This window comes from Octopus bimaculoides, chromosome 9 (assembly GCF_046866305.1).
Source record: "Octopus bimaculoides isolate indiv1 chromosome 9, ASM4686630v1, whole genome shotgun sequence".
NCBI classification, from domain to species: Eukaryota; Metazoa; Mollusca; class Cephalopoda; order Octopoda; family Octopodidae; genus Octopus; species Octopus bimaculoides.
In genome coordinates, this window is record NC_142936.1 from 2,789,960 (window position 1) to 2,803,420 (window position 13,461).

Here is a 13,461-nt window from a genome sequence, read left to right on the forward strand (position 1 = left end):
GTTGAAAAGGTCGATAAAGAGAATGTGTTTATAAGCTCTTTAGTAAAACTCATATCTCCAATGTCATCAAGTGCAAAAAGCATCAGAAACAGAGAACACTTATTTCGATGTTTCAATGTGTGGGTTACACTGTTGTAATCCAAGATACATCTTGTAATTCCACTTGTAAATCTCGTATGTATTTACAAACTCCAACTTAACAAATAATGATTGCTGTTACAGGTCTTATGAACACACACACACACATACAAACAATCAGCCTTGTTCTTCTTTTATCTGCATTATCATCATCAATATCTAATTAGCTTGATTTAGGAAGACTAGAACAAATGTTGCGAGTCAGGTTCCTACTTATTTTTAATAAAAATGTCTTGGAAACAGATTTTGCTTGACTATTTAATGAAGAGAATGATTTTTTTCTATTCACACAGTGCCTTTTGCTAATATTTCCACAGTGAAATGAAAATAATTTTAAGAGCATTTAGAATATAAATGTAAAAAAAGAAATGAGTAGAATAAAAATCAAATCAAACTCATAAGTCGCCATGATTGACCGCTAACTCCGAAAGTTTTTTTGTTTTATTCTCTCTGTGGAAGAGTGTAGGCTTGGAACGTAAAAGACTTTCTCACCTTCCCGAGCATCAAACTAATACACCTGCTTGTTATTTATACACCTGTCTTCGTCTTTTGTTTTTCTGTAAATTTCAACTATATATATAGGTTCTGGAAGACCTGCAACCAGCAGAACTGGGAAAAACATTGCAGAAATGCCTGCAGCTGTGAGATGAAATCGTTGAATCACCATACGTGAATTATCAGGGGATGTGCAGATTAGTTACGGTTCGGTTCAGTCCATTGTCACTGGAGACACACCTACCAAATTTGTGCCAAAACTGCTTTCAGCTGACTAAAGACACTTGGGTTTCAGTGCACAAGATCTCCTTGATTGAGTCAAGAATGATGAAAACTTTATGAAGGTCTCTGAGCAGGTATCACCAAGCTTTTGGCAAAATTTCATGCAGATTCTCTGCTCAATGTGATGATCACACGCTACACACCTTCCTTCCAAGCACTGCTGTAAATAGCAGAAGTGAGCTAGAACGTTAAAACTTAGTGCACATGTACATAGAGCAGAGTTCAAGGTCAATCTGTGCCAAGTGGCTTCACTCTCTGTGCTTTAGCTTCGTTGCAATAGCAATAGTCCGGATACTTATTGATCAGACCACATATTCATTACAAACTTTTTATGTTTTGAATGTTTTTTAATGAATTGTTTTTTTTTTCATCCCCTTTTCATATTTCACCACCGAATATATTTTGATTCTTCTTATAAATAAGTCGAGCCTTTATGAGGCAAGTAATGCAATATTGTCATGTCTGTATGATGTTGGTTACGTATTTGATAGTTTAAACAGAATTAAAAAAGTTTCAGTGCACAGTTACTCAACCTGCTAGAAACAGCAGTCAATTTTTCTGCAAATCACACTCAACAATATTTCATTGTAAGATTCTTGGTATAAATTCTTGTTAAAACAGATTTTGTTAAGTCTTGGGAGAGTCATGATGCCACAGTCGATTAATTAGTTGATTAAATATTTAACCAACTGACTAATAATAAAGAAATGGAATTGGATCCCAATTGAACCGGTGTTATAATTGGCGTAATGATTCTCCCAAGACACAACACTCAACAATCTCTAATTATGAAAGGACACACTGAACAATATAGTCTGATATATGTACAAAAACAAGATAATAAATCGTATAAGCCGGGGGAAAATCATCTAGAGGGTAGCATTCCTTCCAGATTTCTTCAAAAATTCTCAAATTAAAAATAAATAGAAGAGTAGAAATAATTCAAATATTTCTTTTTTTTTTTTAAATAATAATGTTAATTTAATTACTTACCACAATCACCTAAATCCATTCGTTCAAAATCTTCACTGAATCTCTATAATTAAAAAAAATATATCAATGTTAAAAGCTATTTTACAAAATTTATTATACTATCATCAATAATTCCAAATCTGGGAAGAGATATAAAATTCCTTAGCAGCTGTGAAAAAATATACAATGCAAAAAGGAGGTGGGGGCACACACCAATATTCCAACACCACAGACACAAAATATTGTCGTAAATAACTCAGAGAACAATTTATTACCACAGTCACAGCAGAAGCTGTTTCAACTATCTTTACCCTAAGAGCACTAATGAAAGCCCACAAATGAAAAAAAAACATTTGAGACAATTCTTTGGTATATTATAAATTAGATATATTATAGAGTTGTCACTTGACAAGTTGTAGAAACATTAATATGTATAGCGACCTTATGGAAACAACAATTTAGTTTTACCGTTTTGTTACGTGTCATTTTAACCCTTTCACTGCAACATTAAAATCCCATAGTTATTCCAGTAATTATCCTCATCATTATTTAACATCCATTTTCCATGCTGGTATGGGTTGGATGGTTTGACAGGAACTGACAAGGCCAGGAGCCACATCAGGTCCCATTGTCTGTTTTGTTATGGTTTCTACAGATTGATACCCTTCCTAATGCTAACTCCTTTACAGTGTGTACTGGATGCTTTTTATGTGGCACCAGCACTGACAAGGTCACCAAGTGCCTTGCAAGACAAAAACCCCCTCAACTGGGAAGGGGGAGTAGTATTCAGTGGGTGCCACTTTGTGCCAGTTGAGAGATTTGAGATATAGAAGTGACAGATATATCTTGCTGTAGAGTAGACACATGGAACACCTCAGGGACACTGGGGGAAGTGAGAATAGGTGAGGTGATACAAAGGGTTGGGCTGGATGAGTGAGCAGGACAAGGTGACTATAGTAAATGATGGAGGGAAATGTAAGAGAAGTCTGTGGATTAAATATCTACCAAAAATATAATTGGTATTTTCTGCAAGTCACATTGCCTCAATAAACTTGACATCACAACAGAAAATAGTTTCAAACATGATATTCCTAAAAAAAGAGATAAAGTGGTATATGAAGCTGCATTCTGTAGTTAAAAATAAGGACATTTTGAGAGGATATATTGTTTTTTTATAGTAAAAGGGTAACCAATTAGAAATAAGTAAATCTATCAGCTATTTTTTGGTGGACCATTTTGCACTATTGTCAGGTGTATTATTTTAGCCATTCAAGACATTGCTGACAGACAGCTTGTTTGTAAGCCAGTTAAGAACATGATTGTCTCATCCTCTCTCAGCTGTTGTTAATAGCTGTGGCAATCTCTTTTCACTCTGTTTCTGTAGCTCAGGTAGTACAACCTCAATAGAATAACTTCTAAGTTTAAAAACACATCTATTTTTCCTTTCTAAAGCTGCCCATTTTCTGATTGCATACGTGTGACTCTACAACACATGATTCTACTGACATGAACATTTTTTAAGATGCATTTTATTGACTTTGTGAAAAATGGAAACAAATGTGCACATTTTCTGCAATACTTTTCCTACAACACATTTTATCCAACTGACTACATTATATATGTATGTTCTTCCAAACATTCATGTAAACTGTCTTAATCTTGTAAATTCAGATTATAGATTCCGTTTCCATTTAATCAGGTAGTTAAATCGGATTTTATAAAAGATATCAGTTTTGATCCTTTTTAAAGGAGTCAAGCCATTATTTTAAATTTATTCTATTTGAGAGTCTAATTAAAGCATTACATAATCATCTGATTTTACTGATTAACAAATAATCAATCTACATTTTAATATCTCTTAAAATTGTTAATTTTCTGGAATTCCATTTTGTTTCTTTGTCTTCAATCTTTAGAAACTAGTTTCCAGGGCTTTAGTAATAATAAAGGCGACCTTAAGTACTTGGTTTTGTACTTATTTTATTGGTTTTGAAATGACCTTGGAAGAGGACAAAAGGTCAAGGCAACCAAGTATAAAGGGAAATAACACAGACTGCTATAGTGTATTTTCATTTTATGTCAATTTTTTTTTTTTTTTTTGTGTCTATGTATGACACTATGGATGTGTGTGCATGCACATACAAACACACACACACACACAATTTTATATTCAGGGCAGATATGGCTGCATGGTTAAGCTGATTTTGAAACTGTGCCGTTTGGGTTCAGTCCCACTGTGTAACATCTTGGACAAGTGTCGTCTACTACAGCTACTACTACAATAACAGCCTTAGGCTAACCAATGCTTGCTAAGTGAAATCTGATAGAAAGAAATTGTGCTGAATCTCATTGCAAACATGCATCTGTATGGTGTATGGGTATGTAGCTGACAATATTTGTCTTTACATTGACACTGTTTAAAAACAGGTGCTCTCTCTGTCCCATATCTTAAACTACAGAATCATTGCACAAGTGGCAGATTAGATAAATTAATATATAAATACCTAGATTTGCTTTCACATCGATAAATTATTGTCATTAATGATAATGTAGAACAGTGTTTTGAATAACAGTATACAAAATACTTATATTTTAAAGGATAAACAGAAAAAAAAATGTGTGTGCAATAAAACAGAGCTATATAATAAACTATATATTTATATGTCAATGCTTTCCAATAAAATCTGGAGCCTGCCTTAAAAAAAAAAAAAAGAAAAAAGTGTCCCCAAATCCAGGTTTCCCTGCTTACCATGCTACCATTTCTATCCATACCCATCACTGAATGCTTTAAAATTTATAAAGTGGTTCCTTGGCAGTGAACACTACAAGTAACACCTTTGTGCCTATACAAGCTCAACACTCCAATCCCTATATACACATACATGGGGTTACTACACTCATGCATTCACACACATGTAAGACACCTGTTCCTTTGTATGCATGCATACATGTGGTGGTGGATCTTAGTAGTTTCGTCAATTAAATTACCATGCTCCTATATTAATGTGCAAGTGACTAATTATTCCACCAACAGGCTAACCTCCAATGTAATTCCCAGACAGAATCAACATGACAGTGTGTGACAAGGTTCTATCTTGTCACACACTAAGTACAATCCACCAAATGGGCTTCTATACCAAATTTCAGTTACAAGTCCTGCTTCTCTTCAGTTCAAAGATTTGAGCAAATTCAACTCCAACAATAGTACCAACTTTGTGCAAGCATGAAGCATGCTGGCAAAATGCTGCTCTTCTAAATGGAAACCTTACCTGTCATAATAGATCTGCAGCATGACGCAAAGCAGGCCTTGCCATCCACTCAAGAAAACACATAGTAAATGCTTCACAAGCACTAGAGCAAACTGATTCCTCAACTTGTTCCCTTTGCCAAAAGGTTTACAAGGCACCAGCAGGCCTCAAGAGATGCATTTGTGTCCATAGAACATGATTAACACTTTATTTTACTGAATCTTCATTTGTTGTTTATGATGCAAAAATCCATCATGCATATGTGCGTGTGTCTTTAGTAGAAATGGATGCACGTTTTCTTTTAAAGCTTTTTCTCAGATCAATTCAAACAATTTTTTTCATCAATCTATATGTAGCCTTATTACATTATCAGTTTAAATTTGAACTATTAAAACTTCACTTTTGAAGTAGCATTGTTGTATTTTGTAGATGTTAAATTTTAAAAAAATATATCTACATCACTCAATATTTTTTTTCCTTTTCAATCTAAGTATACATCTTGTTTGATTAATTTTTTTCTCTACCAGCAAATTAATATCTGAAAGTGTTAATTCTCCACTTAATACTTCTCAACACTTGATTACATTTCAAATGAAGTAGTTATCACTGCTATGTCAGTCTTTTTAACACCATACCATTCACCAGTAATAAGAGCTTATTACTTCCAGCTCCATTTAAATTGACTGGTTTGAAAGTCATATAGAGTCAAACTCAATAATTATGCTTACAAGGAAAAAGAAAAGAAAAGAAAAAAAGAAAAAGAAAGAGAAAAAAGCAGCAAAATTGTTTCATTCAATTACAGATTAGATATTATAAATAACAGCAATCTTCTTTCTTTACTTGACCAATAAATCTGCTGAAACATTTGGTATTTTATTGCTACAGTGGATATTGCTGTTAATGTGCATTAATTGAGCATATATATATATATATATATATATATATATATATATATATTCAAAACTTAGCAACTTAAAACCATCAAAGTATATTTCTAGGATAGAAATTCTGATACTGATGGGTTTCTAAGTCATCATACTTATTTTCCAAGTATTTTTGGTACATATCTGTGTACTACATTTAAATATGTCCACTTGGAGAAGATTTGAGTAAATATGAAAGCAAAATGCATCATCTTGGACATGGACATTGAAGCAACTACAGTTTCCATCAAGAGCTGGAAAATAAGTGAAATGGGATACAAACTAAAGAGTGGGGGAATTAAAAGCCTAATACTTTATCCGTTAGATTCCTTTATTGTTTATTTTGAATATTTTAATTAGCTCAGCCCCCTCCTGTTTACCTTAGTCCTTCAGGCCTTAAAAGAGGAATTCAAGACCGGCTGTCTTTGGGAGCTCTTCTATGCTGATTACCTTGTTCTTGTAGCTGAATCACTACCTGACCCAGAGAAACATTTTCAGGTGTGGTAACAAGGTGTGGAATCTAAGGGCCTTAGGGTTAATTTAGCAAAAACCAAAGTCCTAGTAAGTAGGAAAACAGACAAATCACAAGTCCCTTCTGGGAGATGGCCCTGTTTGAGATGTAAGAAGGGCATTGGTAGGACTGTCATATGTTGTACCCAGTGCAAGTTTTGGACACATAAGAGGTGCAGTGGTATCAAAGTGTGGCAAATGTGCTGGTGGAATAAGCACTAAAAACACAGACATTAGGCTCACTCAAATGCTTGGGTGGATCATGAGAAGTAGTAGATAGCTTGTTACCTAGGAGACCAAGTTAGCAGTGGGGGAGAGAGTTCTGAAAATGTAGTTGCTAGGATAAAAATAGGCTGGGCAAAGTTCAGAGAGTTTCTACCTTTGTTGGTAACTAAGGGCCTCTCCCTCAGAGTGAAAGGTAGATTATATGATGCCTGTGACTACAGAGGATTTGCAAAGGCTTGAAAGAAATGAAGGTAGTATGCTCCACTGGGTGGGTAATGTCAGTTTGCATGCATGACCAAGTGTAAATGATTTAAGAAGAAAACTGAGAATAAACAACAGTGTTGAGAAGACAACACTGGTGTGGTCATGTGATGCGTATGAATGAGGACAGCAGCATAAAGAAGTGCTGAGCTCTAATTGCTGAGGATACTTGGAGAAGAGGTAGATCCAGGAAGACGTGGGACAAAGTGGTGAGAAAGGATCTTTGGATGTTGAGCCTCATTGAGGATATGACAAGGGACCGGGAGTTGTGGCGATTTGCTGTACTTGATATGATAAATCAAGTAAGTAAAAACCGCCGTCTTCCACACATACAGGTTGGTCTTTTCAGGTGCTGGTGCCACTTAAAAGGCACACATGCCAGTGCTGTGTTAATGCACCTATGCTGCATAAAAAGCAGCCAGCACACATTGTTAATGCCAGCATGGAAAGCGGATGTTAAATGACGATGATGATGATGATGAATGAAGACAGTAACTCGCATAACAATAATGCCTTTTGCTAGGAAGGAATTAACAGTAAAAAGGAAAAGATTGTGGATATCAGCACAAACATGGCAGTATGGTTCAGAAGTTTGGCTGCAATCAGGGGGTTCCATACCATTGCATAGATGTGGTCAGCTGGTACACTCAGTTGCAGGCTAACCAATACTTTGTGAGTAAAATTGGAAGATCGTAGTATGGGGTAAGTGAACTCCCTCTTGCAAATCCCTCTTTTATCAGAGGAGTTTGATCATCTTCACCCTACGTGAAGAAGCTACTCACTATAAGCGTTAACCATTTCTGTTCCCAAACTAACGACATAAAATAGGTTCAATTGAAGATGGGCTCAATAACTTCCACCAATTCTGTACATTGTTTATGAAAAGGTGGCTCAGTCATTTAAACATTAAAAAAAAAACCCTAAACATTTGAAGAAAAGAATACAACTTTACTCATAAAACTAAATAAGCAAAGATTTATTTAGATGTTGCTAACAATCTCCAATAACTACATTCTCTGCTACTAAGAGTTCCTCACAGGGGTTCATTTTTCCACCGTAAGGGTCAAAATTACTCCAGTCCAGAGCAGTGGCTAAACATTTACAGAGTGCAAATATGTTCTGCACTAGAATAGAAAATACTGTTAGACAATGGAACACCACACACACAATATCATAGAAAAAGACTAATCAATACTTTCCAAACACTTGTTAATCTATCAGAGAGACCTGTTCTACAATGAATTGTAGTAGCTACAATAAATTCTGTTTCCATAAACCTGCGAACAATGCTACATTCACCAACCAGATGCATTTGTTAAACATCTAATAACCTGCCTTAATCTAATAAGAGATTAAGGCAATAAACCGGAAGAACCATTAGTATGCTGGATAAGATACTTAGCAGCATTTGTTCTGGTTTTATGTTCTGAGGAAAAATTCCACTAAGGCCAACCTTGCCTTTCATTTGTGTGAGGTTGATAGAATAAGTACCAGTTGATCACTAGGGTTGATATAACTGACTTTCTCTCCCTCATTAAAAATTGCTGGCCTTGTTCCAAAATTTGAAATCTAATAAAAGGTTAAACCATACCAAATTAAGGGACTTGGAAGTGTGTGTGTGTGTGTGTGTGTGTGAGAAATGAATGAAAAATGGTTATACTTAACAGAAATATGATCTTTTTAATTATGAAACTGGTAAAGTAAGATATCATTGGAAATCAAGTACAATCTTAACATCCATTGAAATTCCTTTAAATACCAAATACAGAATTATTGGCTGAACAAGAACTGAGTAGGGAGTTATCTTATACAGAAGGGATTCTATTGTTGAATAAAAGATTTTGGCACACAATGAATGTCCAACAGCAGGGTTTTTAATTTTACTATTTTTATTTAATTTATTTCAATATTATCAGTTTCAATCACTGAACTGCAGACTATGCAAGAGTACCACCATTAAACTGTTTTACTTGGCTATTTTGCCTGTCATATTTTGTTTGATACTTAGTCGATCTTCTTATGAAGGAAAAAGACAATGTGGAACAGGTGTGAAAAGATGTGACAGAGACAGAACCAAATACCACAGGTATTTTTCTTAAACATAGATATTGCTGCCCCAGGGTGATGTATGTATCTGCAATTGCTGTGCATAGCTTGTCTGCCAAATCTCACTTGCAAGAGTTTGGTAAAACTGAGGCTGTGATAAAAGACATCCATACTACTATACAATGGAATCAATCTTAACTCTTTCGTTACCAGCCTGGCTGAAACTGGCTCTGAGTACAAATGTCTTGTTTTCATAAGTTTTGAATTAAAATCTTCCAGCAAACCTTAGTCACAATTTATGTTCCTAACACTAGCTGAATGATAACTAAGTTATTTTATTAAATTCTTTGTTATATTTAGAATTAATTGAAAGAAACACAGAGCATCTCAAAATAAGTGCAGTAACGAAAGGGTTAAGCAACATGACCGGGGGGGGGGGGTCTTCTTATCAGAGTACTGTGCCAATTAGAAAATGGTACAAACGCTGTGTAAAGTGACGAGTTATGGATACTGATGTAAGTTCATAGCAAAGGAAAGTTGTTAACAAAAATATTCTCCCTGTATAAAAACATCTATAAAAACCTGTAAAACCAGCTCTAAAATCTATATATGTAAAAACCATGTGTTATTGATTTGGATGTTATCATAGCAATATCTCACTCTACATACTGAAAATTAAGAATGAACAAAATGTGCCAAAATAATAATAATAATGAAAAAAAGAAAAGAAAAAAAAAGATCAAATGCGATAACATTAATTTGAGAAAGATGAAGTTCAGATAATCTAAATATTGGATTGAAACATAAAAGCCATAACGGCTTTTATGAACACAAAAGAAATTACTACTTGGTGTATTATTGAGAAATAATGGGAAAGTGTGAAGAATAAGATTAATCTTATTTTAAATTTAGTTATGAATGAAGTAAGTCGCATTATATCATAAAAATCACCGAAATTACAATACATTTCTCTCACATAGAATTAGTAGTGTAACACTTGATAGTGGTAAATTATTAAGAAAAGAAGTAAATTTTAGAAAAAAAATCAAGGTTATCAGAGTTTTGAAGGCATAAATGTAAGAAACACATTTACTTTAGCTCTTGAGTCAATGTGGCTAATCATTTATTGATGGATACCAGTAATTAGAAATAAACACAGAGAAAATATATGTAATCTTTGTGAAACAAATTTTCCTGATCAAGTGCTATACTATTCTACATTTTGAATATAGCCAGTATTGAACACAAATTTGTATGCATTTTGTCAGCATTTAGCAAATATAGATTTGCATTGAAAAATTGTCATTTTGAATTATATATACGTAATAATCTGCAACAATTAAAATTTATCACTACCTATATAAATATATCTATTGCATCCATTTCTTCTTGGTACTTGAATTTCTGTTCATGTAAACACTGAGTAAAATACATTTTACTAGAGTTTGAGGTAAATGGACAGCGAAAGCAGGGTGGACCGAGGAAAATGTGGACGAGGAGATTGGGAGGGTTGGCTTGAGAAGGGAGGACGCCCAAAACTGGGCGAGATTGTGTGAGGGCGGTTGCTATGGCATTGAGATAAATCTGGCTACCGCTGTTAACAGGGACAAAACCTGGATTTAAAATGATGGATTAAACACTATTTGCTGCTTTGCTCAGTGGCATAACTTAAATGTTGAAACTGTAAGGTTTGAACTAATGACCATGCAAACTGTAACCCATCATCTTAACTTCAATACAATCCATGCAGATAGATTTTGTTGTTTTTTTTTCATGTCTAGAAACCTCAGAACACATCACAGTAGAAAGTAATATTTAATAAATCAGTTTCTAATATTTCTGTAACTTGGCCATAAATGTCAGCATTGGCTTTGAGACCCTTTATATTTATTATTTGTTTTTTTAGCATAAAACATCGATTAAAAAATTAGAAGTTTTTAATTACTTGCATTAATTACTGTACTAATAAATACTACTAGTATATTAAATTTTTCCATGTGCATTAAAATACGATGAATTCAAGTTCAGTAACTATTACTGAAAATAATACAGAAAATAACTGGAGTTAATCAAATCACAAACAATTTCTTTTTTATAGTCCTTAAGAAAGACATTCAAATATCTATATACCTAATACAGAAACTTCCCTTTAATGTAGAATATCTTGATAAACATACAGCTATATCCAAGGTAACATACCAAAAAATGGCCAGCATGGAGTGTCTCACAACATATTCTGATCTCTGGCCCACAGACGTGTTGCTTCTTCTCACTACCTTTCCTAAATGACCCTCCCGTTTCACAGAGTTGGTAGGTTTAGCTCCACTTCCAACCAAGCCTACTTCACTCATCTCTTGTTTCCATGTTGCATCTACTTGCTTCAAACCCTGAAGTAACCACTAGTCTCAATCGTTTCCTTTGCCTATCGTCACTTCCCTGGATCTCTCTCCTACCCATGGTTGTTTAAAAAGAACACCAACCACACTGATTTCACTGCCCTGAGAAGGCCTGTGTAGGCAAGACATGTGTAGGTCTTTCTTTCAGATCTCTCTTTCTCTCTCTCTCACACACACTAACTTTTGTTGAAAAAGATTCTTCTGGATAATTAGAGTTAATTAAAATCAAAACGAAGCAGAAATAACTTTCTTACCTTTGTATAAACCGCTGACTGAAGATGTTCCGGTTGCGGTGGCCCAGAAGACCTCCGGGGTTCAAAGTTATATCCTCGAAGAGGGGAAACTGAAAATATAGAGAAACCAATCGTTACACACTACTAATTACATTCCGTAGGGTTTTGTAATTTCCCAACTGTTTCTGTTTTAAATATAAAACCTGAAACATTAATATAATATTCATGTACATAAATATGATATCAAAAGGGTTAAATAATTATTCACATCGCCAAATTATTGTTTATACCTCGCTGTTAATGTAAACATTTCGATTGACTGTCAAGTTGTGAAAATAAATCCAGTTATGTTATGATTACTGACGAGATATACTCGAAATCACGTTAAATATAATTAATTGTCAGAAGAGAAATTAAACTAAATGCAATCAATTTTTAAGACGAGAAGTTTTTTTCTGCGCTGAAGCAGTCGGCCCAGACAGAGAAAACTGAAATCGTACTCTATTTCAATAGAATGAAACCGCGACAGCTGGAAAGAAGGGAAAAAGGTAGCTAAACAAAGTTACCTCCCTTAAATTACATTTTTTTTTCTTTTTACTCCCAGAACTGAAAATATCTGATTAAAAATTAAAAAAAAAAGGTCAATAAATAAAAGGAATAGGAAGACATTTCGTTAATCGTAACACTGAACACAAATGGTAGTTTGCCAAAGGATTTGCCATTTTGTATATATGGAAACTGAAGGACATGTGGATTACAGAGATTCGTTGAAAAATAAAGTAAAACCTTGCAAGGGAATAAATCCTACATTTTATAATTAGATAAGTTTAGCCGAAGTCAAGCAGAATTGATATTTTAACGAAGACTATCCCGTCAATTCAAGACTCGTCATCAATTTATTTAGAATCATCCGATGCGTTCTTTCTTCACTGTTCTTTTCTCTTCAAAGAGTGATTTGCGATATATGGCTGCGGGCCGAAAGAACACATTGGTTTGTCTAATTAAAAGAAGAAAAAAAGAAACACACATCGCTAGCAGGTTTCGTAACGACTGCTATATTCAAAATATATATATCACTTATCCATTTTTCTACTAGTTGCAAATCAATGAATTGAAAGGAAATGGAAGTGTACGCACACACACAAACAAGATCGTTTGTTTAACGTCCGGTGCGTACTTCCACGTTAGCATGGTTAGGGCGCGGACTGGCGCAGGCATTTTACAGGCACCTGCCCTTCGTGTCGTCAAACCTGACTTGTATTATTTCAAGTAAGGGATTATTCTATTTCACTGGTCTTCAGAAATGCAGAGTAAGCAGTCGTAATGTCAACAAGAAATGCAAACATCACATCACCGTTTCGCTCAGACAAATGACAAGCGGAGCTGCGAAATGTTAACAGGTGTCGCGCACGCGAGCGGACGGGCACACGACGGACTCTCCAGTATTTCTGTCTACCTATTCCACTTAAAAGACACTGGTCAATCCAGGCTTATAGAAGACACTTGCCTAAAGAGCCAGGCATATGCGTGTGTGTATTATAAGTACATTGATATATATATATATATATACGTTAATACATGCATACATACACACACACACACACACACACACACATACATACATAGGCATATATAGAGATACATGCGTGTGAGCGCACATACATTTACAGAAATGCATAAATACACACACACACACACACGTATTCATACAGACATAAATGCATGTATGACTGAG

General features: G+C 34.7%; 1 protein-coding gene across 19 annotated transcripts in view; it reads right to left on the reverse strand.

Moving 5' to 3' along the window:
• LOC106869147 (5'-AMP-activated protein kinase subunit gamma-1) overlaps positions 1 to 13,461 on the reverse strand; it is a 481,652-nt gene that overhangs the window by 33,750 nt on the left and 434,441 nt on the right. For all 19 annotated transcript variants that reach the window (XM_089357018.1, XM_089357013.1, XM_089357011.1 and 16 more), the window contains 2 exons: positions 11,748 to 11,836; positions 1,909 to 1,951 (listed from right to left, as the gene is read on the reverse strand). In XM_089357018.1, the coding sequence (XP_089213144.1) occupies positions 1,909 to 1,951; positions 11,748 to 11,836 (132 nt within the window). The remainder of the gene's footprint in view (positions 1 to 1,908; positions 1,952 to 11,747; positions 11,837 to 13,461) is intronic.